Source organism: Notechis scutatus, chromosome 5, assembly GCF_049901735.1.
Source record: "Notechis scutatus isolate UNSWTSFEM ecotype Mainland chromosome 5, rNotScu1.2, whole genome shotgun sequence".
Classification (NCBI taxonomy): Eukaryota; Metazoa; Chordata; class Lepidosauria; order Squamata; family Elapidae; genus Notechis; species Notechis scutatus.
This window is the reverse complement of record NC_142013.1, coordinates 85,273,507-85,296,237: the sequence shown is the minus strand read 5'-3', so window position 1 is coordinate 85,296,237 and position 22,731 is coordinate 85,273,507. Positions and strand designations below refer to the sequence as shown.

Here is a 22,731-nt window from a genome sequence, read left to right as displayed (position 1 = left end):
AGAGTAACTAAATGTGTACAGGCAGTCCTGACTAATGACCAGTTGACCAGTTATGACCTACCTGAAAAAGGGGACTTATAATCCAGATCCGTCGTTCCAAGAATGGACCCCCATCTTCTGGTCACATGGCTGTAATTCAGGTACTCAAGCAAACAGTCATTTGCACCATCCTGACATCACCCGACCACATTTTATGGACTTCGTTGAAAACCAGCACTTACTTCTGGTTTCAGAAAAACCATACCAGAGTGAAGAATGGGTTCGAATGACTGCAGTGTTAGTTTTACAACTGCTGTGTTCCCTTATCACTGCAAAAAACATTGTGACCAACCGGTTTCATGACTGTTATGACTTACGACTGTAATAGGCAGGCTCCATTACATTCGTAATTCAAGGACTACTGTAATACACACAGAATTATCAAACTTGTTTCTAATTAAGCAGACTGGACAGTTTTTCATTTCTAATTCACTCTTTAAATACTGGGAAGGGCAGTTCACTGTCACAAAGACTTTGAAATCATGCTCACTAACATTTGGTATAACAATACATAAATATCTGGTTATGCTTTTGCCCTTTTTTATCAGCACCATAAGAATCCTGTATAGAAAGCACTGAAATAAGTTTTGGGTAAACCGTTAGACACTTAAAAATACTTTATATTATCACAAATATATAATTCACATAATACACAGGGAGAAATTTTAATGAACTTCAAAAAATTCCTTCTGGTTGTGAATTCTACATAGTTCTGGTACATCATTCCTTAGACAATTAAACTTATTCAGATAATCCATCTGAGAAACAATGATCATAAGTACTTTATGATGGGATAACTGAAATTTTATGCAGTATGATAGTTAATTTTGTGGATATGGGCAAGAAGGATATTTAGCTTCCAGTTCTAAAGTGTAGAGGATGACTTTCGTTTATAAAATGGAAGGTAAACAGGTAAAATTAGAAGTAGGAACTGGACAGAACATTAAAACATTAAAAAGGGATCTGATATAAGATGGCTAGCCTAGAAAAATTCTTAATCTTAATTACCTGAATATCTTCACTATGAAAATGTTTGAACAATGGATCAATAGGTTCAGAAATGCTCCTCTTTTTCTTTATTGTCTCAAGCATTGGCAAAACTTTCTTCCAATAATAAACACTTCGCCCAATGTATTCTCTCTGATCATAGAAAGAATTAAGACTGCAGCCCTATGGAGTAACACAGCATAGATTATTCTTTATTAGTCGTAATTCTTGTTACCAAGCTCATATTTCTCATAAGCGTCATAATTCTGTCTACGTTGCAGAAATATATGTGAATTTTTGTTCTTTTCAGTAATTGTGTAGATCTCACTAGACATTTGGTGGAATCAATTATTAGATAAATTATACTAAAACACAGTATCTATTAACTTCTAATCTGGATTTACTGTATCAGATCTAAGCATCTGTGCATTTAAATGCATAAATTGTACAAATTTAAACAATAACTTTACATTTGCTGAAAATGGCAGTGGCCTACTTACTGTTTTAAGGAGACTTTTTGCCCAGTGCACTATAAGAGATGGTTGAAGACCATGTTTTCCTAAGGCCCTGAGGATGTTCAATTCATGTTGAACTAAAAGTCTTACTTTTGCTGCTGTTCCAGGTCTGAAAAATATAGATACAGAAAACATTTCAACTGAGTAATATTCAAATTATTTTTTTCTTTTGATTAACAAGCCAATCCATTTTAAATATGAGAAATTAAAAAATAAATCTAATAGTATAAATATATAAAAGGCAGGCTTCTCAACCAAGTTATTTATGATGCCAGGCCAATAGCACTTAGACTTATATACCACTTCATAGCGCTTTACAGCACTCTAAGCGGATTACAAATTTCAGCATATTGCCCCCAACAATTTCGGTCTTCATTTTAACTGACCTTGGAAGGATGGATGGTTGAGTCAACTTTGAGCTGTCAGTGGGTAGAGTTAGCCTGCAATACTGCATTTTAACCACTGTGCAATACAAATCTAATATAAAACTTCTGATAAAATTAAGAACCCACTTGAATTGACCAATCTGAAAATGGTGAAGAAGCAGAATCAAATGTTGACCTCTATGGCATATCCACAAAAACATCTCAAGCCAGGCTACTTACACCGCTTGACCTCTATGGCATATCCACAAAAACATCTCAAGCCAGGCTACTTACACCGCTTGCTTATGAATGAGGGTATAAACTGAATCCCACCAGGCTCTTTGTCTTTCAGTACAAAGTTGCTTGCATATTGGCAGTGGCAGGAATCGAGGCTGATGTACAGTGTACTTAGTATGAAACTTCTCTTGTAATTGCAAGTTACTGGTAAATATTACCCCAAGTAGAAACACCTGTTCATAAAATACACATGTTAAATTGTATTTAAAAAATACAGTATATGCTCATGATATTTCTCAATGGAGAAAACATTTTCTTACTTCAAGATCCAGCATACAGATAGATTCAGGAGCATTGGTTTCAAGTCTCGATGTCTCCTGGGGCAAATGGAAAAGCTGCTTTAGCCATTTACGAATGGTTGGCACAGCTTGTGCAGAATTCCACTGCAGACCAAGCCACGTGATGTGCTGGAGACTACCATCATGTGCTCTAATGGCACCTATGAAAGAAAAATTGACTTCAGAAAACATATGGCATAACATAATACAGGGATGAAACCACTGTTTTTTAATTTTAAAATACTTTGAATTGCAGTTTAATTAACTGTACCTTATGTTTGTAGTATACATTAAAAATTAAGCATCCAAATCAAATATCTTACCAGTATCATATCTAGCTAGTTCTATGCATTCTGGAGCCTGTATACCAACATTTTTTATATCGTCTGTGCCAAGAAATGAGTTCTCTTTAGAAGAAACATCCCCAAACAGAGCATAAAATAAAGCAGAGTGTCCACTCTCATTTGCAAATGACTCAACAACCTCTGTTAAAAAATCCTGTTTTCCATAGCTTAGGTTTAAGAGCATAAAGCCTGAAAAACAAAGAGACAGTGATTAATTACAGTAATAGATTTTATTACATCAAAAACTAATTAGAACTCTCTAACTTGAATTCAGAGACCATAGTTTTAAATTTAAAATATACTTAACATTAAGAAGGAATATAAGTCTAAAAATATCTCAACTAGAAATGTGATCTATTCTCACTGGGGGGATAGACTATTCTTAAGATAGATTTTTTATCACTTTCTAAACCAATGAAATAATTTCATATTTTAAAATGTCTTCAACTTTCAACAATTGCATATTTTGCCTGATGAAGCACTGATTACCGTATTTATGTGACGTATAACACGCACTTTTTCCCCCCTGAAAATAGGGGCAAATGATGTATGCGTGTATGCTCGCCCGATTCTATAATGTTAAAGCCTTCGGTGAATGCTGCTGGGATCGGGGATCAAGGACACAAATGAAAGAAGGGGAGGAGGAGGAAGCAGCCGAAGCCTGTCCTTCTCTCTGGGTCAGCTCTCTCAGTCGCTCTCTCGCTCCTCCACCAGCACAGGAAGAAACTGCTTCAAAGCGGGGCTTTCTGTCGCCGCAGCTTCCCTGAAGCGCCCGTTTCTCCCCACCCCCACCCGTCCGCCCGCCCGCCGCAGTGCTCCGTTCTGCCTGCCTGCCTGCCTTCGATTAATGGTTGAATCGGAACAACTTCGGCTGGTAAAAGGCGAATAGTTATTATTCTCAGCCGAAGCTGCTCCCAAACAACCAGAAACCAAGGCAGGCAGGCAGGCAGGCAGAATGGGACACTGTGGATTGAAGCGCAGCGGCGCGGGTGGGAGTGGGGTGAAGCGGGCGCGAAGCTGGCGGCGACAGGAAAAGCCCCCCGCTTCTTTGAAGCAGTTTCTTCCTTGGATGGTGGAGCAGCCGGAAAGGCAGAGAGCCTCCTTCTCTTCTCTTCCCCCGGTCCTTGCAAAAATTTTCTGCTTGAAACCGGTCCCTGGTACAAAAAGGTTGGGGACCACTGATTTACCTTATAAGTGGTAATAATATTAATAAAAAAAAAGTTCTGAGCTACCCTTATTTTGCTTCAAAGTTTTTATTTAGAAATTTAATTTTTTTTCCTGAAATTTCCCTCTTAAAATGAAGATGCGTGTTATACGCCTGTGCGTGTTATACGCCGATAAATACGGTAATTCAACAAAACTGCTGTTTTTATATTACCAGACTGGCTCTGTCGGTCACAGGCTAACATTTCCAACTTTTCTTGTTCAGCATGATCTCCTTTTATTAGTTTTGACTTTGGTCTTGGAACCTGTTAGAAAAATTATAAATAAATATAAGGAATTTTTTTGGCAGGAAAATATATGAAAAATGTATTTTTCTCCACAAACTTCAGATATCCTGGACAGTCATAAAACCTTATTATATTACAGACTGAAAGCAGCACTCATTTTATGCTACAACCAAGAGATTACTATATACAGAATTATCTCAATCTCATAATAATAACCAACACTTAGCAGACCAAGGATTACTTTTGCACTTGAAGCCACTGGCATAATATTTAAAAAATAAATGCATAATATTTATTATATATAATAATATATATAATATATATGATACTGGCATAATATTTAAAAAATAAATGCAATAAATCCTAAGGAAAGTTTAGGACACACGAAAAATACAGGAAATATAAACCAAGACAGACCTCCCCCGCCCCAAATAAACGAGACTCAGAAAGAAATTCACATAGATCCAAGAAGTGGAGAAATACAGATGAGCTACACTTGTCTATCTCTCTCCCCATAACATCCCCATTTAGGCTGCATTATCCTTCTACAACCAGGAGATTCCTGTGTGACAATGGTGAATATTTGTAGCTCGAGTGTAGGATGAGGGTGGACATTCATTTTCCGAGCTTGGGGGCTGGTTTCCGAACATTTTACCACCAGGCTAGGTAACATCTTCAGTGGGATTTAGCGGATGTCAGTGTCAGGGTTCTTCTGCTTATAAGGGCTTCATGTGGTCAGTACGTTTTGTGCTGGGAACGTCACATCAGGTGAGGGTTTGTCAGCAAGGTATAGAAAAAGGAGAATCCTTTTCCTATACCTTGCTGGCAAACTATTTCTGAACATCTATTTCCCATCCTACTCAATCTGCTTGGGCACCAGAACAGAATGTGTGCCTCAACCTGGAGAAAGTATACAAAGATAGAGGGGATAGAGGTGGGAATCTCTTCACATGTCTAATTGTATCTCCAGAGAGGATATGAATAAGAACATATTTCTTTAATTCCTACTCTTATAATACTTTTCAAACTACTGCCTTTGTATTTCTGTGCAAGAGAAATAATGGGCAGAGAAATGGGAATGCCAAAATGCTAAAGTTGTTGAAAGATGCCTTTATGTGTATCATTTTATACACAGGCAATACCTATCAATATACCAACTTGGAAAATAAAATGTATACAAAAATAAGGACTGATCCAAGCTTTGTCCCCAACAGTTCCATAGTATACCCCACACAAATCTGAACAGAGGAATGTTTAAAACAGTTTACCTGAAAAGCATGAAGGTAACATAAAGCTGCCAGTTCAGAAACAGCTCTCCATTGCATCTCACTCTGCTGGGCCATTTTCAGCAGCAGAGTTCCAGCATGCATATAGAAATGTCCTCTCATTTCCAAGAAAGTGACAGAAAGTTCATCACTTCCATCTGCATGTGATTTTACCAAATGAAGTGTATGATCAAAGCTACAAAAAAAAGAGTAAGAAGTAAAACATTTGGTCACATTACAAAAAATAGGTTGGTTCAACATTGCAAATACGTAGAGAGAAGCATCTCACACACACATACACACACACACACACACAGAGTAAGAAAGAAACATGACAAAGTGATTGATAAAATATTAAACTGGGCAAAGGGTCATTACTGAAGAGGCAGCATAGAAACACAATGCTTCTGGATCAAAAAGGACAGAATTTGAATATGCAAAGTGAAGTACCTTTCAAGTGATGCTCTACTTTCTTCTACATCTCTGGCAGAAAGTTTCATTACTACCAGATTACAGTATGCCAGTAAAAGGTCCCTTTGAATCTTTCTCCAACTAATTTTATCTGATTCAGAGTCCTCTACAGATTCCAGATATTCCTATAGGAAACAATTCAAAGTAAGAAATAACATTATAATATTATTTAAACATCAGATTTTCATTACATTTCATTTCATGATGCAAGGAGAGATCATAGTTCACTCTGAATCAATTAAATAATATTTACATCAAGTAATTAGATATGCAGGTTGTACAAATTATTTTTTAAAGGGACAGCAAAAGCTGACTTTTGGAACATAAGCTGGGCCTTGTTACTTCATTTAAATGCCTAAGAAACAAAACTAAGGTCTGGGAAGAGTGTTATTCCCAACAAATTAATCTGAAACAAGGAATGCTAATATACTTTGTGCATTCCAGATGATCCCTAATATCTGGCTTAATACCTTAAAGTCAATCACAATGTAGATCATGGAAAGAAATTCCATCTTAGACAGGATAAATATAATATCCTGGATCCCAAGCACTGCAAGTAGGAAAAAATAGCTACTAAACCCATTCCACAGATGCTTCATAAATCCATTGATATTCACTTTTAGAGCTGTTTTTTATGCTTTTGTTTCAGGCTGCAGTAATGTAACATTTCTGGCTATAAATTCAACTTTTGCATAATGTTCAAGGGTAGGCTGGCAATACATGTTTTCCAGATATTTTATATTTCAGCTCCATAAATTTCCTGCCACTGGCCACACTATTTAGAATAATTGACAGTTTTAAATTTAAAACATATTTAGTCTACCAGGCCATTTATGAGCTGAAACAACTTCAACATCTGGGAGTAACCATAAGATATCATTACCACAATAACAATCATAACTATGTAAAACTAATACTATATTTGCTTGCTCAAGCAAAAGAAAGAATGCATTCTACAATATTTCCTATAGAATATTTTTTTAATATCCGTAAGTACACAAGTAAACAAACCTTAAATGTTTGAACAACACAGGAACACCATTCCAAATTTGACCGTAAGGATATTTTCTTCTCTGCTTCCTGGCAATGTGCCACAGCATCACCAAGCCTGTTATTTGACAGGTATAATTTTACTAATCTGATATTAACATATACATCATCTGGTCGAGTATACAATTCTGTCTGAATCAAGTCAAAAAGTTGGTTCCATCCATTTTCACTTCTACAATCCAAGAGGCTTTCCTGCATCGAAGATAAAAAAGGTAGAATTTAATATATTTTTAAAAGCATGACCCTTTGAAAAATAAAGAATAGTATCATTTTGAGTTATGTAGTTTTTAATATTGATTACAATATAAAAATTATCAAGGAATCCACTGCTGTTTAAAGATGTAATTTTGCTACGTAGCACTAGATTTGCTTTTCAAAATTAGTAAAAAATCTCCAGACTATGCAAGCAATTTTGATAAACTATTAGGCTATTGCCAGATTTAATTTTGCTGATAACATCTAGAACTTCTGACCAAAACTTGTGTTTATCACATTCACTTTAACACTCATTTGTTGCCTGCTGCAATTTTGCAGCTATCAATGAATATATTATAATCAAAACAGGAATTAGACTAAAGCAACATACAATCTGTTGCCCCCCCGCAATATTGAGAATGCTTGTACAATGATGTTATGTTACACACACGTACACAAAAAAATTACCTTCAACCGGAAAATTGAAGGACTTCCAGGAAAGAGTTTGGCTGCTCTCTCAACCCAATATTTTGCTCTTCCATCAGTAATATCATTGCTACATAACAGTTCCGCAATCTTCAATACAAGGTCTTTCTGTATTGGATTCAATTCCACTGAACGCTAAAGCCCCAATTAAAATGATGAAATGTGTGTTCAATTAGGTTTTGCAATATACACCGAGATATTAAAGAGACATTAAAAGTATGGAAATATGTGTAATTAAGTTATCAGAAAGGTAGAAAATAAGAATATCAGGCAGTAATTCTTCCAATGCAGTTTTTACATAAGACATATAGCTTTACAAAAGAATTCCAAACAGTGGTACACTCTTTTCCAGGCCAACAGTCACGTGTATCTACAAATGAAATGTCAGGAGCTGCATTTAGAAAGAGTAGACTGAATAGGAAAAAACCTAACTTAATTAAAATTAACCGAGACACTTGGGCAATCTATATCCCACTGAGAAGCCACAAGATACAAATTTTCTAGGTTTGAGAAATACTGTACACTAAACAAATCTTCGGTGAAATAAATACTAAATGTTTGGAAGCAACACATTTTACTTAATATACTTAATAATTCTGTTACCATTAAATGAAATATTCAAAATATATATTATTTAAACATACTTTAACTACTAACAGCAATGTAGAAAAAGCACCAGCTCATAATTTCTTACTTTATAACAGCCCACTGCTTTTTCAATATTATTTTCAGCTTCGTACAGTTGTCCCAAGAATTTGTGCGCTTTGGGATCTCTTTCTTGGACACTGAGATATATAGATATATACCTTCAGAAAAACACAGCATGTTAATATTGTGGCAATTGATGATCAAATCAGATCAGTCAGGACAAATTGTACCATTATTTTTGTAATCTCTCTTTAAATTAGAACTAGCAGCATTCAGTTTTATATAAGCCCAGTTATCCAAGATCACAGTACTTGCAAGGTATTAACCAATGCATATCATCAATTTTACATATAGTAAAATATCAGCACCTTGATAGGGCTACTGCAGCAGATCATTCACCATAACATAAATTGAAATGTTGGGAACCCTTTTAATTAAAATTAAACTCTTAAAAATACAAACAAAGCCTTAATTTAAAGACTAATGAGATGTCCATTAAAGATGGATGTGCAGATGCAATACTCTCAAGAACCAGATTTTTTCTGTTAAATATAAAGCCTCTTGAATCTAGTTTGCTTATAGATTAAAACAACTATTTTGAAGAATATTTAAACAGATGTATTACCTTTTAGCAAGTTCATATTCCTTTGCTTCATAATACAGCTTAGCAAAAAAGAATCCTTTCATGGATTTCTAAGAAGAAACAAGCAGTTTCTTTTAAATATTGTTTTTGATGTAGAAAATGGAACATTCAGAATTCTATGCACATACTCTTAGTGTAAACATTGTACTCACTCATACATATTCTACAATAATTTAAGTTCACTCGTAAAAGGGATGCATTCAGATATTTGAAAGAAATTTCTTTCAACATATTTAGAGTAAATGTTAATTTCAGTTCGTTGCTGTGTCTTTTTAAAGTGTTTATATTGATCATATTTTCCTCTATACAATTTATTCTTTATTAATCTTATTTAGCAGCAACTATCCACGTGAAAATGTGATCAGTCTGGCTTTCTATTTTTAAATCTTAAATATAAAAAGTCATACGAAAGTTGTTTGTGGCTAGTCCACTAGACCATATAAAAACTCAAACTGTAGATTCACCTATTCACCTAAGAGAACCCTTACTTAAAGCATAAGATTTATTAAACTTGTATACCTTCTACCTCGTTCATGTAGATAGACATCATTCAGGCACTAAACAATCTAAAGAAATATTGCAGATTACAGATAGGCACTAACAAAGAGTTACAATTTTCTGAATTCTTTTGATGACATAAAATTGATTGGATTTTATATGTTACAACCATAAATCCATTTGAAAGATGAGGATCTGCAGATTTGGTAGCCCTATTATTATTTTGAATGTTTTAGTTACAAATCTCATTTACACCATCATAAGCGTGATATATTCTGATTTTAGATCAGAGAAGACTTATTTATTCCAAATCTTATTTTCTGTTAATTTTAAAAATCTAAATTCGGAGTTTTCCAACCATTTTGAGCTGACAGATACTTAGCATTTTCAGATACGGTTATGAGCAACCTCACAAAATGGCTATATAGATTGCTGAACCAAATACCCATTATCCAAAGGTAAATTTATGAGGGCATTTCAAACTGCTACCTACTCTCTTCCTTAGTATTTTTCCTTGAGGAGCAAGAGGTAGACATAGAGGAGGTCAGGAAACAAACACCACAAACAATATTAGAACTCTTATTTTATTGATTGCACCAAGACAAATAAATTCCTTGTGTGTCCAATCACACTTGGCCAATAAAAGAATTCTATTCTATTCTATAAGCTATAATAACAAATCTCAAAGCCTGTCAGTTTTTCTTTCCTTTCCTCTTATATCAGAAAGTCAACACAAGACAATTCTGAGTTTCCTTTTCTCATCTTCCTGGTTATTATTCAAGCAAGTTCATGTTTTCTTAATGACTGTCACATAGTTTCAAGGAAAACATTAGGTTGCAACCACCTAACATGTTATTGTCTAATAATTACACAGCAATATTTTATACTTAAGTATGAACTTATGCTTTAAAGCATGATACCCTATTTTTAAAGTCAATGAAACACTATGAAGTAGATGGAATAGACAATTTAATGATCCCAAAGATCACTGAACTTAGGTGAATGCTGTATTACCTACCTAGAATCTACTTGCAAACATTTTTAAAATGATAACGTTTTTTGGGGGAAGCTCCCTAAAGCAATTATGAAATGGAGACAAGTATATCATTTTGAATGGCAGAAGGCGATACACTATTCAAATTCTCTTGCCATCACCATCACCTGACCTGTCCTGGTTAATGTCAACTCCCAGAGAATCCCCCAGAGGTTGGATCCAAGGTTGGTTGCAAAACTTTCTTATAGTATTTCTACTCTGTCTTGGTTATGTCTCAAAACAATTTCTAGATACAAATCAAAAAGGTCATAACACAAAGATGACCTCTTCTAGAAGTTCCATCTTGCAAGTAAGATGTGCAGAGGAGAAGGCAGCCCCTACAGCCAATGCCCACAAAAACAGACAATCACCTTGCAGGACTGACCTTCTCAAGAATTAAAAACTTCAGTAAACCTACATTATGATGATTAACTCTACATATTATGATTATGATTAACCCTTACAATTCTTGATTCTTGACTAATGTATCTTTTATGTACACTGAGAGCATTTGCACCAAGACAAATTCCTTGTGTGTGCAATCACACTTGGCCAATAAAGAATTCTATTCTATTTTCTATTCTATTCTATTTTATTCTCTATTCTATTCTATTCCATTCCATTCCTATTCTATTCTATTCATCCCCCCACCAAGCCATCCTGAATGGATGGCTACCGCATTGGTATTGTTAAAGTCCAGACCGATCAATACAACGGCATTCTCCCCTTCACTGCCAGGAAAATCGCCCACTAGGGTCATTTTAAGTCCAGGGGTCCCCAAACTTGGCAACTTTAAGACTTGTTGGACTTCAACTCCCAGAATTCTCCAGCCAGCCATGGAATTCTGGGAGTTGAAGTCCACAAGTCTTGAAGTTGCTAAATTTGGAGACCTCTGTTTTAGTCCTTAATTAAAAAGCCGAGACTCAAAGAATTCATTCATGAAACTTTGCTTGACAGTTTCTGGAGTGCTGCGCAGCCCGCGTTTTTGTTTTCTATTCGACAGGTGGTTTTTTTTATTTTAAATGACAGATACGCGAGCAGCCAACGGAGTTCAAAGCCCAGCCAGCTAGTCGCAGTCGGCCCCGCTCCCGGTTTAAGCCCCGAAAAGATGCCACACGCATGGGACGCTCCCGCCCCCCGTCCCCCAAGAGGCGAAGCGTCCTCACTTCCGCGCACATGCGGCAGCGACTTCGTTTTCATTGGACAGCTCGAAAAAGGCCGCCGAAAAATCCAATCAACGGCCGCCGTTCAACCTCTTAGGAACGAGGCGGGAGGAGGCGGAAAGCCGCCGCCGCCGCCCCCACGTAACTGGCCTCACTCACCTCCTTCGGCGAAGGGGCCGAGGCCTGTAAGGAGGAAACATAGCGATCCACTTCCGCCCTGCTGCGCCTCATCATGGTGGAGACTCAAGGCGGCCCCCAGCTTCCTTCTCGGCAGGCGAGGCCGAGAGAAAGCGCTCGCACCGAGCCGGAGCTAGACTGAAAGCAAACACCTCTCCCAGAACGGTGACGCCACCAAACGCGCAAACTCGCGCAGAACTAAATACCGCTTCTCTACGTCAACAGGGTCGCGACGGAAAGAAGAGGGAGAGAGAGCGGAAGTGACCTATGATAGGCGTCGCATTTCATAAAGATTTTTTTTTTTTAAAAAAAAGACGGGTTGTCTCATTTTCGTGCTGGCTGGAGAATTCTGGGAGTTGAAGTCCACGCGTCTTAAAGTTTGCTGAGATTGACACTGGCATACACTGGCGCTGGCCCGGTGAGAGCGACGCTTCTGTGTATGGGGAAATGAAATGAGAATTGGCGTTTGGAAACGATAGCGAAATCTAGAAAGCTATTTCGGAACATATGGCAGCAAGGAAAATAGGCTGCTTTCTACCTTCTTACACCCTGGAGAAATTTACTTATCTAGTCGTAAGAAGCGACCCTGGCTTGATAGCACAGAATTAGTAAATTACGGAGCAGTTACACAGACAGAGGCAAGGAAGGAAGCGTTGGTGGAAAAGTAACGCTGCTGCACCTTTCCTACGTATCTTTTATTATTTTGTCACAAAATGGATATTTGAAGGCCACATATTTGACATAGACGATATGTTCTTTTCCACATATGCTATGGTGCGGCACTCTTCGAATGAAAAATATTTTATGTACTGTAATAAAACCTTATTTTTACAACCTCTACAGACTGCCTCATTTAACAGAAATTAAAGGCAAATGTTAAATAGTTATGGAACTTATGTGAGGTATTTGCAGAATAACTTAATTTTATTTTTATTTTAGAATTAACATTCCTGTTTTCTCACAATATTTCATCAGTCTTGGAAAGTATTAATGGGAGCTTTGTCTTCTTTCTGATAGGGTTCAGCCGAAAGGCTTATATTGTCCAAGCCCTTGCCACCTTAGCAAAACTTTAGAATTTTTATTAATGTGGATAAATAAATGGAATGTATTTGTATTTGCAGAAGATCTGGGTGATAGCTGTTCAGAGCCATATTCAGACCCCATTATAGCAATAGCACTTCGATTTATATATATATCGCTTCAGAGTGCTTTACAGCCCTCTCTAAGCGGTTTTCAGACTCAGCATATCTGGGTCCTCATTTTACCAAACTTGGAAGGATGGAAGGCTGATGAGGATCGAACTGGCATTGAGTTGAATTAGCCTGCAATACTGCATTTTAACCACTGTGCCACCACGGCTCGTATATAGGTTAACCTAGGGATTGACCCTAGGATAGGTTATCTGGCCAACTTGGTAGACCATGATTTTTCCTTTCCATCAGACCTGAAAATTAACAGTCAGTAGAAGATAGTGAGAATAATGTTTAGGAATGTATCTGACTCCCTGCCATTCTTGCATTGTTCGTCACTCTGAAGAGTAATAGAAATAGCAGGAATGCCATAGAGATGGTTCATTGGCTGATATCAATGAACACCAGTACACTGGCAGCCTTTCTCACCTTTTTAGCTTTTCTGTCAGGCATGCTTCTACTGAGCTCTACTTAAGTGGAGGGCACAGGCTTGGTAAACTGTGGCTCTGACCACAAAACATTGTTATTGTCTATGACGAACCACAGTTCATGTAATTGCAGAAGATATATTTCAGCCTGTCTTCAGTGGCGGAGTTTCCATCCTCAGCCTTGGGACATGGTCCTCATTTTAGCATCAGTTATGTGTGGAGATCATGGCAAAAGTAAAAGTTTACTTTTGGGAAAAATAAATACCAAGATACTTCAAATAATTTACTTGTCCAATATATTGTCATCAAAAAAACATTTCTGTTTGTCTTTTGAGAAAAAAAAACCCCATTATCTTGGTTTTAGGGTAGATGGCCAGGTGATTTGCCTGATTGGGACATTATAAAGTAATCGAGGTTCAGGTTTTTTGTCCTTCCCAGTGCTATGCTTTTTGCCTAATTTAAGTCATTTATGAACAGGTATATTTAGGTTTTAGTGGTGGCAATACCTAAGGGCAAATGCAGTGGGTTGGTAATGTGTAAATCAAGGAACAATTGGAGAAAGGATCACTGCAAGGAGGAATTTGCAACTGAGGAGTAAGCTGAATCAAAAAAGTGCAGTGGATTAGCTAGCTAGTGGAAAGTGAAGCATTTGGAAAGAACAATTTGGGAGTCCATGAGGAAAGCTTGACGAAGGATTGAATTCCAAGATGTTCAAGGAAGAAGTTATTTTTATCCACTTTCTCTGAGTTAAAAGCAGGTCTAAAAGTGAAAGTATCATTAATCTATCTGAGCATACCGAAGTAGTGATGGGGAACTCCAGTCTGAGATAGTTAAAAAACACTGGATATATTAGAAATTTAAAATATTTGTTGGAGAAGTACTGTAATCAAAAACACCATAATAATTAGGAGAGCTCCTGTCCTTGACAATTAATTATGAGACTGTAACCTGCAATTTGCTCAAACTTTTCAAAGTCTGCATAAACCAAATTGTGTGGTTGAAAGCCATATTATCTGCATATAACAGAATACAGTAGCTCCTTAGCCAATAGATGATGTGGGGGAAACTGGTGGGGGAGAAATGGCACTAGGATACAACTTGACTGCATTACACATAGTTTTTCCAATAAATATCCATATTTGATCTATGTGCATTAAATTTTATATAGATCAGACACATCTGTTTTCTCATGTTGGAGGCTATCAACCTTCCACACTAGTTTTTTCCCCCACCAAGTTAAAAACTAAAGATAGATGAACACGTGCCACATAAAAACACCTGGATGGTTCTTAAATAATTTCTAAACCTTGCCACAAAATAATCCTTTCTGTAGGATGGAAAACCTGACTGCTTCCAAGCTAGAATTCTTCAATACTTTCAATAGAGATATTTGCAAAATTCCTTTTTTTCTTTTTTTTTTCTATATAAGAATCTTCATATCAATTATCTTTAAGAGACATATCTCCATGGGTTGTTGTTGAACTTTGGTGATACAGCTTAGATGCACTAGGGCAGTGATCCCCAACCTTTTTGACGCCGCAGCCCGGTACCGGCATCAGCTGGGCGCCGCCATCTTTTTGACGAAAAAGTGCTTCCGGTGACCTCACGGAAGCACGTTTCATAAAAAAGATGGTGGCGCCAGCACTCGGTGAGCTTTTCCGGTAGAAATGGCTTTCTACCCGGAAAAGCTCACCGAATACTGGCGCCGCCATCTTTTTGATGAAACGTGCCCGGTGAGCTTTCTACCCGGAAAAGCTCACTGGAAGCACTTTTTCATGAAAAAGATGGCGGCGCCAGCAAGCCAGCGGCCCGGTAGGAGTTGTTCCGCGGCCGGTACCGGTCCGCGGACCGGTGGTTGGGGACCCCTGCACTAGGGCAATACCTGTCCTTGGGTTTGTCTACCCCTGCTATAGGACATTCTGGATTTTACAATTCTCCACAGTAGGGTGCTTTAATTATTGTTCATACTATAGAAATAAAATAGGATTGAGGTTTATGCTTTAATCTCTTTAAATACTTGATTTTGGATAGGTATGTTATTTAGCATTAAGATTTTTTTATACTTAACATTTTTAAACTTCACAGTTGTAAAATTCAAGATAGTTTATTAGTGAGAATATATATTGTACTTTGGAAATCATAATTTATTTAACAAAAACTGCAATCTATTTTTTTTACTTATAGATAAATCCCTTTGAGTTCAAAGTGCTTATTTTAGATAAATTGATTATTATGAGCCTGAGTACCAGTGGTGGGATTCAATTTTTTTTACTACCAGTTCTGTGGGCGTGGCAGGGGAAGGATACTGTAAAATCTCCAGTCAGAGATGATATTTGCCAGTTCCCCAAACTACTCAAAATTTCCACTACCGATTCTCCAGAACAGGTCAGAACCTGCTGAATACCACCTCTGCTAAGTACCATTGAACTCAAAGGATTTTATTTCTGAGTTCTGAAGATTGCAATATTTATTTAGGTCCTGCCTAAGTGTAAATAACCAATGATTGTCACTATATTGTTGATTCATTAAGACAATGCATGTCCATAATTGAAATATGTTCAGGTTTTATTTCATGTAAAATTTAAAAATAAGTGAGCTGAAGAGAGAAAGGAAGTGTGCTTTGCATCCTTAATACTTTCCATTATTTAAAACAAAGTTCAAAATGTTTAGTATATGCTACTTCCTAGAGTACAAGGCGTATATTTTCTAATAAAATAATATGAGTAAATATTTTGATTAATGTTGTAAATATACAGCATAATTAAGGCACAGGGAAATAAAATACCGAAGGATCCAAGAAAAAAATCTTTACAAAATTCAAGTAGTTGACCTCTGTTGACACAGAAATATGTTGGCATCTCACACTTTGGGCTTCAGGCTTACCAGAATCTGAAAGCATTCACTATAGTTCTCAAATATTTACCATGATCAGAAACTTCTGAACAAATCATTTCTGCATTTGTAATAGTTTGAGCTAAGGTTTTAGTACACAATTCATCCCCAATTTGACTAGTTTAAAAAAAATATCTCAATAACTTGAATTCTTTCTGTCAAGCTAGCAGACAGAATCAACAAGATATCCTGATAAAATATAAACTTTCTAAATACTGAGAATGTTTGCTGTTGCCATTTTCCTAAGACAGCAATATAATATTGGAAAACTATAGTTTTATCAGTTCATAAGCTAAGATTAAACAAGAACTTACTGCCTACAAAAAAAATCTCTAGTCTTTTGTTTCATAATTTTTAACACCAGAGATGACAGTTTAGAATCAAAGGAAATGCATCTCATTTTGATTCTAAATAATATGAAATATAAAATTTATTAAATAAAATATGTTTCAAAGTCCTCGTGCCACAAGTCTGGTTTTTTTTTTTTAAATTATCCTGACCTGTATTGAATTTTTCTAATATTTTTCTATATCCTTAACCATGTAATCCTATATCTGTCTACAGAGTTGAAAGCCATTGAATTCAATGGGATTTTACAGGTTAGTATTTATAAATTGCCAGCTTTACAGGTTTACTTGGTTTGCTCCAGCAGTCACTTCCTGGCAGGCACATGTTCCTAAAATCTGGATTTTTAGCCAAGAGAATTTGCTTTCCTAATCTGTTGGGTTGGTTGAGAATTTTGGAAATTAAAAGCTCAGCACATTTGGAAAATTCTAGATAAGTGGCGGCTATGCTAGGTTATTATTCATTTGAGATCAGCACTAGTGGCCCAATAGAGTGATCTCTATTGCAATTTAAAGGCTATGTTTTAATATTCCACTTAAGACTGAGTTATCTAAAAATTTATATAAACATAGAATACATAATTTAAAGGTACATATAGCATTACATAAGACATTAAAGATTTTATGGCAAGGTATATATTTTTATATTAAGCTAGTCATGCAGAGGGATTTTTTTTAAGAGCATAGATTTTCATAGACACAATGAAAATAAGTGGGAATATGAATCTCATTTCCTTAAATTTGCATAGCAAGATGAAATATCTCATTTCCTTCCTAGAGTTTCAGCCAATTTCTTCAGTCTCTTCTTGAGCTCCAGTGGGAACTTCTCATAGCATTTCTTACAGACAGGCTTCATATCAAATTCCACAAATTTATTTCTGTAAAAAAAAGTTGAAAATTAACCATCACAATAGAAATTAATATTCACAGTTAACCATAAGTTAACTTATTTTCATATACATACATACATACATACATACATACATACATACATACATACATACATACATACCGTGTTTCTCACAAAATAAGGCCAGGCTTTATTTTTTTTTTGACCCCCGAAGAAACGGCTAGGCCGTCTTTTCGGGGGTGACTTAATTCCCCCCCTTGCATCCTCAGGCGGGTGGGCGGCAACGGCTTGGATGTTGACCTCGGCGTTGGTGGGGCACTTCGTATCGGGAGACCTTCCGCCACCGTTGCTTTCCCTTCTCCCTGTGCTTCCGCGGCGTTTAGAGCAACACCACGGCGTTTGGCGCAGCCACATGCGGCCAGCCAGGGCTCCTCCCTGCAACCGGACCCTGGCAGACACTCGGCTTCAGGCGCTCCTGTCGCTGCCTTCCCTTCGCCTTCGAAGGCAAAGCCAATTCTTTTAAAAACGATGCCCTACTACTGGTACGACAAAGCCTCCCCTGCCCGAGAGGGCAGCCCAACCCCACATGGGGAGGCAGATCTCTCGGGGCAGCAGCGCAGGATCGGCCCACTCCGGGAGAAGCGCCCAGCTGCTATCCCTGCCTGGCACCGGGCAGAGCAAGGGAAGGCGGCGACAGGAGCGCCTGAAGCCGAGTGTCTCCGCCAGGCTCCGGTTGCATGGGAAGAAGGGAAAGCAACGGTGGCAGAAGGTCTCCCGATACGAAGTGCCCCACCAACGCTGAAGTCAACGCAGGCAGCACCATATCCGGGTATGCAACAAAAGTACTTCCTAATGGCAAGGGCCCCCCTGCCATTCCCCCCCATTTCACATGTTTAATATAGGCCTTAATTTGGGGGAGGGGCTTAATTTGATTTTATGCCTATAAAACATGCTGGGACTTCCTATTGGGGGAGGCCGTATTGTTGGAGAAACACGGTACATACATACATTTAAAAATGAGTCCTCAAAAATTTCAGTTTAAATCAGGAGCAGAACATTATACAATCCGAGACTTGTTTAACATCTGTCAGAAAACACATTCCAATAAATCTCTCCATCCTATTAAAACTAAAGAATATTGTTGCTATAGTAAGAATAGTTTTATTTTATTTTTTTCCCAGAAAACCACCCTACCTCAGCATAAATACCATATTTTGTTTCTGGCATGATTCTCTTTACCACCATATCTTCCAATATACAGTATTATACAGAAAAATTAAGTTTTCTATGACTCTTTGTCAGTTTCATAAGTTTTGCCATCTTGATGTTTACGAACCAGGAAAGCTCTTGAAAAACAGTGACTGCTTCGGCCAACTGCTAAGGGTGGAAGATGAGCATTTTAGGCACCTAATTAAAACTTCCAACTGTTTGGAACAGCTGCTAACAGGAAGAGCACATCAAAGAACTGAAGATCAATGAAATCAGCTGCCAAAAGCCAACTGTGTGATGCTTGGTCATCCTTGACAGCTGATAAAAGCAGCTGGAAGAACTAACCTGTTCAGTTAATTTATGCAATGTTGCCCTGCTTTCCAAAGTGGTTGAAAGTTCTCAAAGTGCAGCAAAAATCTGTTGATAGGAAAAGTATGACCAATGCATTGAAACGTGTTGCAGAAACATTTGTGCCATGAATGAAAGCAGCATTGCTTGCAAGGTTTTATAATCACACTTATTATGTTGTGTGCACATGGCAATGGAGGGGGGGTCTTTCATTGAGACGTATATTATTTTGATCAGGAGTGTCAAACTCACATTACGTCATGTATCATGACTTTTTCTCTTTCGCTAAAACGGGGGTGGGTTTGGCCAGCGCATGATTCATCTGGCCCATGGGCGCAAATTTGACATGCTTGATTTTGATGAATGAATTGATCCTGGAGATACGACTGCAACTTTGAGAAAAGATTGGTATTTAGAAGGCTAATGGTTCCCCATTTCTATTTTTCCTTTCCTACTTAACTTTTGAATGGAGCCTTCTCAGTATAATTTGATCATATGTATAGCTTCTTTGTACTAATATTTGCATAAGAAAGTGATTTAAAAATGATTTTAAAACTGCACCCTCTACTCCGGAGCCATGTGTGAAATAGAGAGCTACAAGCTTCAGATAATGTTTCACCAAACATTTCTCTTTTTAAGGGTGAATTCTTTCTCACCTCTTAACATTAGCATGTAGAATTATATGGATAGTGTTAATGGAAAACATATACAATGACTTTACACATCCTGAGACTATATAAACTAAAAGTTGATCTCCACGGTAAAAGGTTATTTTTCACACTTGGAGCACATGATATAAAATGCTTTTTAAAATAACTTTCTTTAAAGCCTTTCTTTCTAATGTCTGACATTAGAAGAGAGAATTGATTACCTTCATAAATTGATTACCTTAAAAAGATATGTATTAAGTTAATATATTGCACATTTTTCTCAATAGATTTGTTCTGAATGAATGAATAATGAATTTCAACCAATAGTTTCGTGACTGCAAGGTAAATGATGCTTTGGGAACCAATCAAAAGATTTCAGGTAGCCATTTTATCTTTTCCTCCTTAACTGACGTGGAACAAATAGGTTGGATACAGCAGAAATTACAGGGCTATGACAAATTAAAATACAAAGTTTTACACTCACACTTCTACAATGAACTATGCAAAGCAAAAGCCAAACTTATCTGGAAGAATCCACTTTCGATATAAATCTCCACATGAATTACAACATATAATCTGCTTTGGCAGAAAGAGTACATCCTGTACCTGCAGAAAAGCATTTCTCAATCAAGGATTTTTCTTGGGCCAAACTGCTGAGGTGGGGGAGGAAAAGGCAAGTCTGATCACAGGGAACAGGGCCTATCAGTCTAGACCTGGGACTTAAATGTGTTGAACTTAAACATTTAGATAGTTAAAAAAAGAACAGTTTTGAGCACTGGAATAAAAGAAGCATAAAGGAAACATTTCCACAAACTAACCAAAGAAAGGGAGGAGCACAGTTGGTGAAAGGTAGAAAGGAAAGCTTTACAGACAGACAGGTTTTTTCTTTTTATGTTTATCCTTGTCCTTGGCTTCACTCTCCCGCTTGGCAAGCCTCCGCTTAAATTCTTCTGGCATTTTTTCATAACAGTGCCTGCAGACAGGTTTGAGATCGATTTCAACAAATTTGTCCCTTTCAGGTTGAGCAAAGAAGGAAAGGAGGAGAGAACAAGAAAGAATCAAGATACAAGTAAAGTAGAAAGAATTCTGCAGAAAAATAGAAATAAAAAGAAAGTAGTGAATATACTCATAGGAAAAGATATCCTTGTTGTTTTCCATGGACTGAATTATTACAAAATACTTTTATCACAGCAAGTTTTTTAAAAAGTGCATTCCTCCATGGAGTACACTTCTAACATTTTAAGGTCAGCTCTTCTAGAGAGAGTTCTCGGCTCACAACCATTCATTTAGTGGCAGTTCAAAGCTACGGCAGAACTACAAAAAGTGACTTATGACCAGTCCTTGCACATAAGACTGTTGCAGCATCCCCACAATCACATGATCACAGTTCAAGCACCTGGCACATACTTACATCAGGCTCCAAAAATCTAGAAAAACACGCAGAGTTACATCTAAGCAGCTTCCTTTATTGTTCCTCATCCATAGAAATCTTGCCAAACTAAACACACTATTAAAGATATACTCTGAGACCTTCTATATTGATCCTTTTTGTCCCAACCAAATGGAAGCTAGATTTTCTTAACAATTGTGTGGTCCATGTGATGCCCATGATCATAAAATCAGGCACAAGTCAATTGACAACTGCATAAATTAGCAATGGAAGTTCCAGATGCAACTGTGGTCTTATATCAAAGATTACCAAAGACATTAGACATGTCCCAAATGCACTACAGATATTCTATAAGGGGAGGGGGAATACTCTGAATCTCTTGTGTTAAAAGAGCAACCTGAACAACTCATTACATTTACAGTTGCTGTGTCCTGAACTGCTCTGTGCTGTTGAACTTCTTTGACTTCCATCCAGCTGCAGAGTCAATAGAACTTTATGGTAATCTGTTCTCCACAACACAGTTCTACTTATTCTATTCCACAACAATGTAAAGCAAACAATATTATAAGCTGCTGAAACTAAGTAAACACCGACGAAAGATGACAGCATTAAAGAATATAACCTAGCTTCTGTCTTGTTTGGACAAGACTCCGGTGTCCTTCACCTCTTCCTCAAGACTTGCTGTAACAATCATAAATATTTTCCAAGGGAGGCCTCAATTTACAAGTGACATCATCAATTCTGTGATTATCTCCATAAACAGATATACTTACTTCAGTGTTAACTTGGTGTTACAAGTAGAACATGCAAAGCAGTTTACACACCATGCTTTATTCAAGGCAGAGACAACTACAAAAGAGCAAAGAAAAGACAAGATGAATCAAACAAAACTGACTGCATTTATTATCATACATTCAAAGCCTATGTCATGGAACTAATATTGACAAAAACAAATACAAGGTTGTCCAAATCATCATGTAGTCTAACTTTACATATTTGCATAGGCAAAATTTAATACTGATCCTGTGATGAGGGACATTTGTCAGCACCATCACAACCATACTTAGCCCTTACATCAGGACACATAACATCTTGATATGGTGAATCGATATCTGTAAGCCTCATCTTGAATGGCCAGGAGGAAGGGATTACAGGGCTAGCAGTTCAAAATTCTGGAGAACACTAGCTTGTCTATTCCTGTCCTAAATGCTCTGATTCCAGGCTAAATTCAGCAACTGGTGTCACAGGACAGTTGACAGAACTGGAACGGATATCTGTTGCGGGCACTACTGCCTGGAGCCCAGACATGGTAAGTAGTCGTTTCTTCTGCTGTTGCCACCCAGTGTTTAATATAGGGATTAAACCTGGCTTCCCTTACATTATTTTGTAACTATCTAGTCCTTCCCAATTGTTCACCAAATTGGTTCTAAACATATTAAAATTGTAAAAAGACTGAAAGCATGTATTTATATTCTATATTTGTTATCAGCCAAAAACAAACATGCAGAATTATTTCCAAGTGTTG

The 22,731-nt window shown here is 37.2% G+C and overlaps 2 protein-coding genes across 10 annotated transcripts in view; both read right to left on the bottom strand.

Annotated features, from left to right (window-relative positions):
• LOC113411610 (E3 SUMO-protein ligase RanBP2-like) overlaps window positions 1–12,117 on the bottom strand; it is a 37,881-nt gene extending 25,764 nt beyond the window's left edge. The window contains exons 1-13 of the mRNA XM_026666752.2: window positions 11,888–12,117; window positions 9,017–9,084; window positions 8,438–8,549; window positions 7,726–7,878; window positions 7,024–7,254; window positions 5,992–6,137; window positions 5,545–5,737; window positions 4,204–4,294; window positions 2,805–3,014; window positions 2,464–2,642; window positions 2,201–2,376; window positions 1,527–1,650; window positions 1,048–1,209 (exon numbers count right to left, since the gene is read on the bottom strand). Of these exons, the coding sequence (XP_026522537.2) occupies window positions 1,048–1,209; window positions 1,527–1,650; window positions 2,201–2,376; window positions 2,464–2,642; window positions 2,805–3,014; window positions 4,204–4,294; window positions 5,545–5,737; window positions 5,992–6,137; window positions 7,024–7,254; window positions 7,726–7,878; window positions 8,438–8,549; window positions 9,017–9,084; window positions 11,888–11,962 (1,920 nt within the window). The 5' untranslated portion in view covers window positions 11,963–12,117. The remainder of the gene's footprint in view (window positions 1–1,047; window positions 1,210–1,526; window positions 1,651–2,200; window positions 2,377–2,463; window positions 2,643–2,804; window positions 3,015–4,203; window positions 4,295–5,544; window positions 5,738–5,991; window positions 6,138–7,023; window positions 7,255–7,725; window positions 7,879–8,437; window positions 8,550–9,016; window positions 9,085–11,887) is intronic.
• Window positions 12,118–16,063: 3,946 nt separating this feature from the next.
• Window positions 16,064–22,731, bottom strand: part of LIMS1 (LIM zinc finger domain containing 1) — an 82,618-nt gene continuing 75,950 nt past the window's right edge. For 4 of the 9 annotated variants that reach the window (XM_087967216.1, XM_087967218.1, XM_087967214.1 and 1 more), the window contains exons 9-11: window positions 21,980–22,055; window positions 20,635–20,828; window positions 16,064–17,637 (exon numbers count right to left, since the gene is read on the bottom strand). In XM_087967216.1, the coding sequence (XP_087823342.1) occupies window positions 20,681–20,828; window positions 21,980–22,055 (224 nt within the window). In that variant the 3' untranslated portion in view covers window positions 16,064–17,637; window positions 20,635–20,680. The remainder of the gene's footprint in view (window positions 17,638–20,634; window positions 20,829–21,979; window positions 22,056–22,731) is intronic. The other 5 variants (XM_087967217.1, XM_087967219.1, XM_087967215.1 and 2 more) reach the window with 2 other exon arrangements.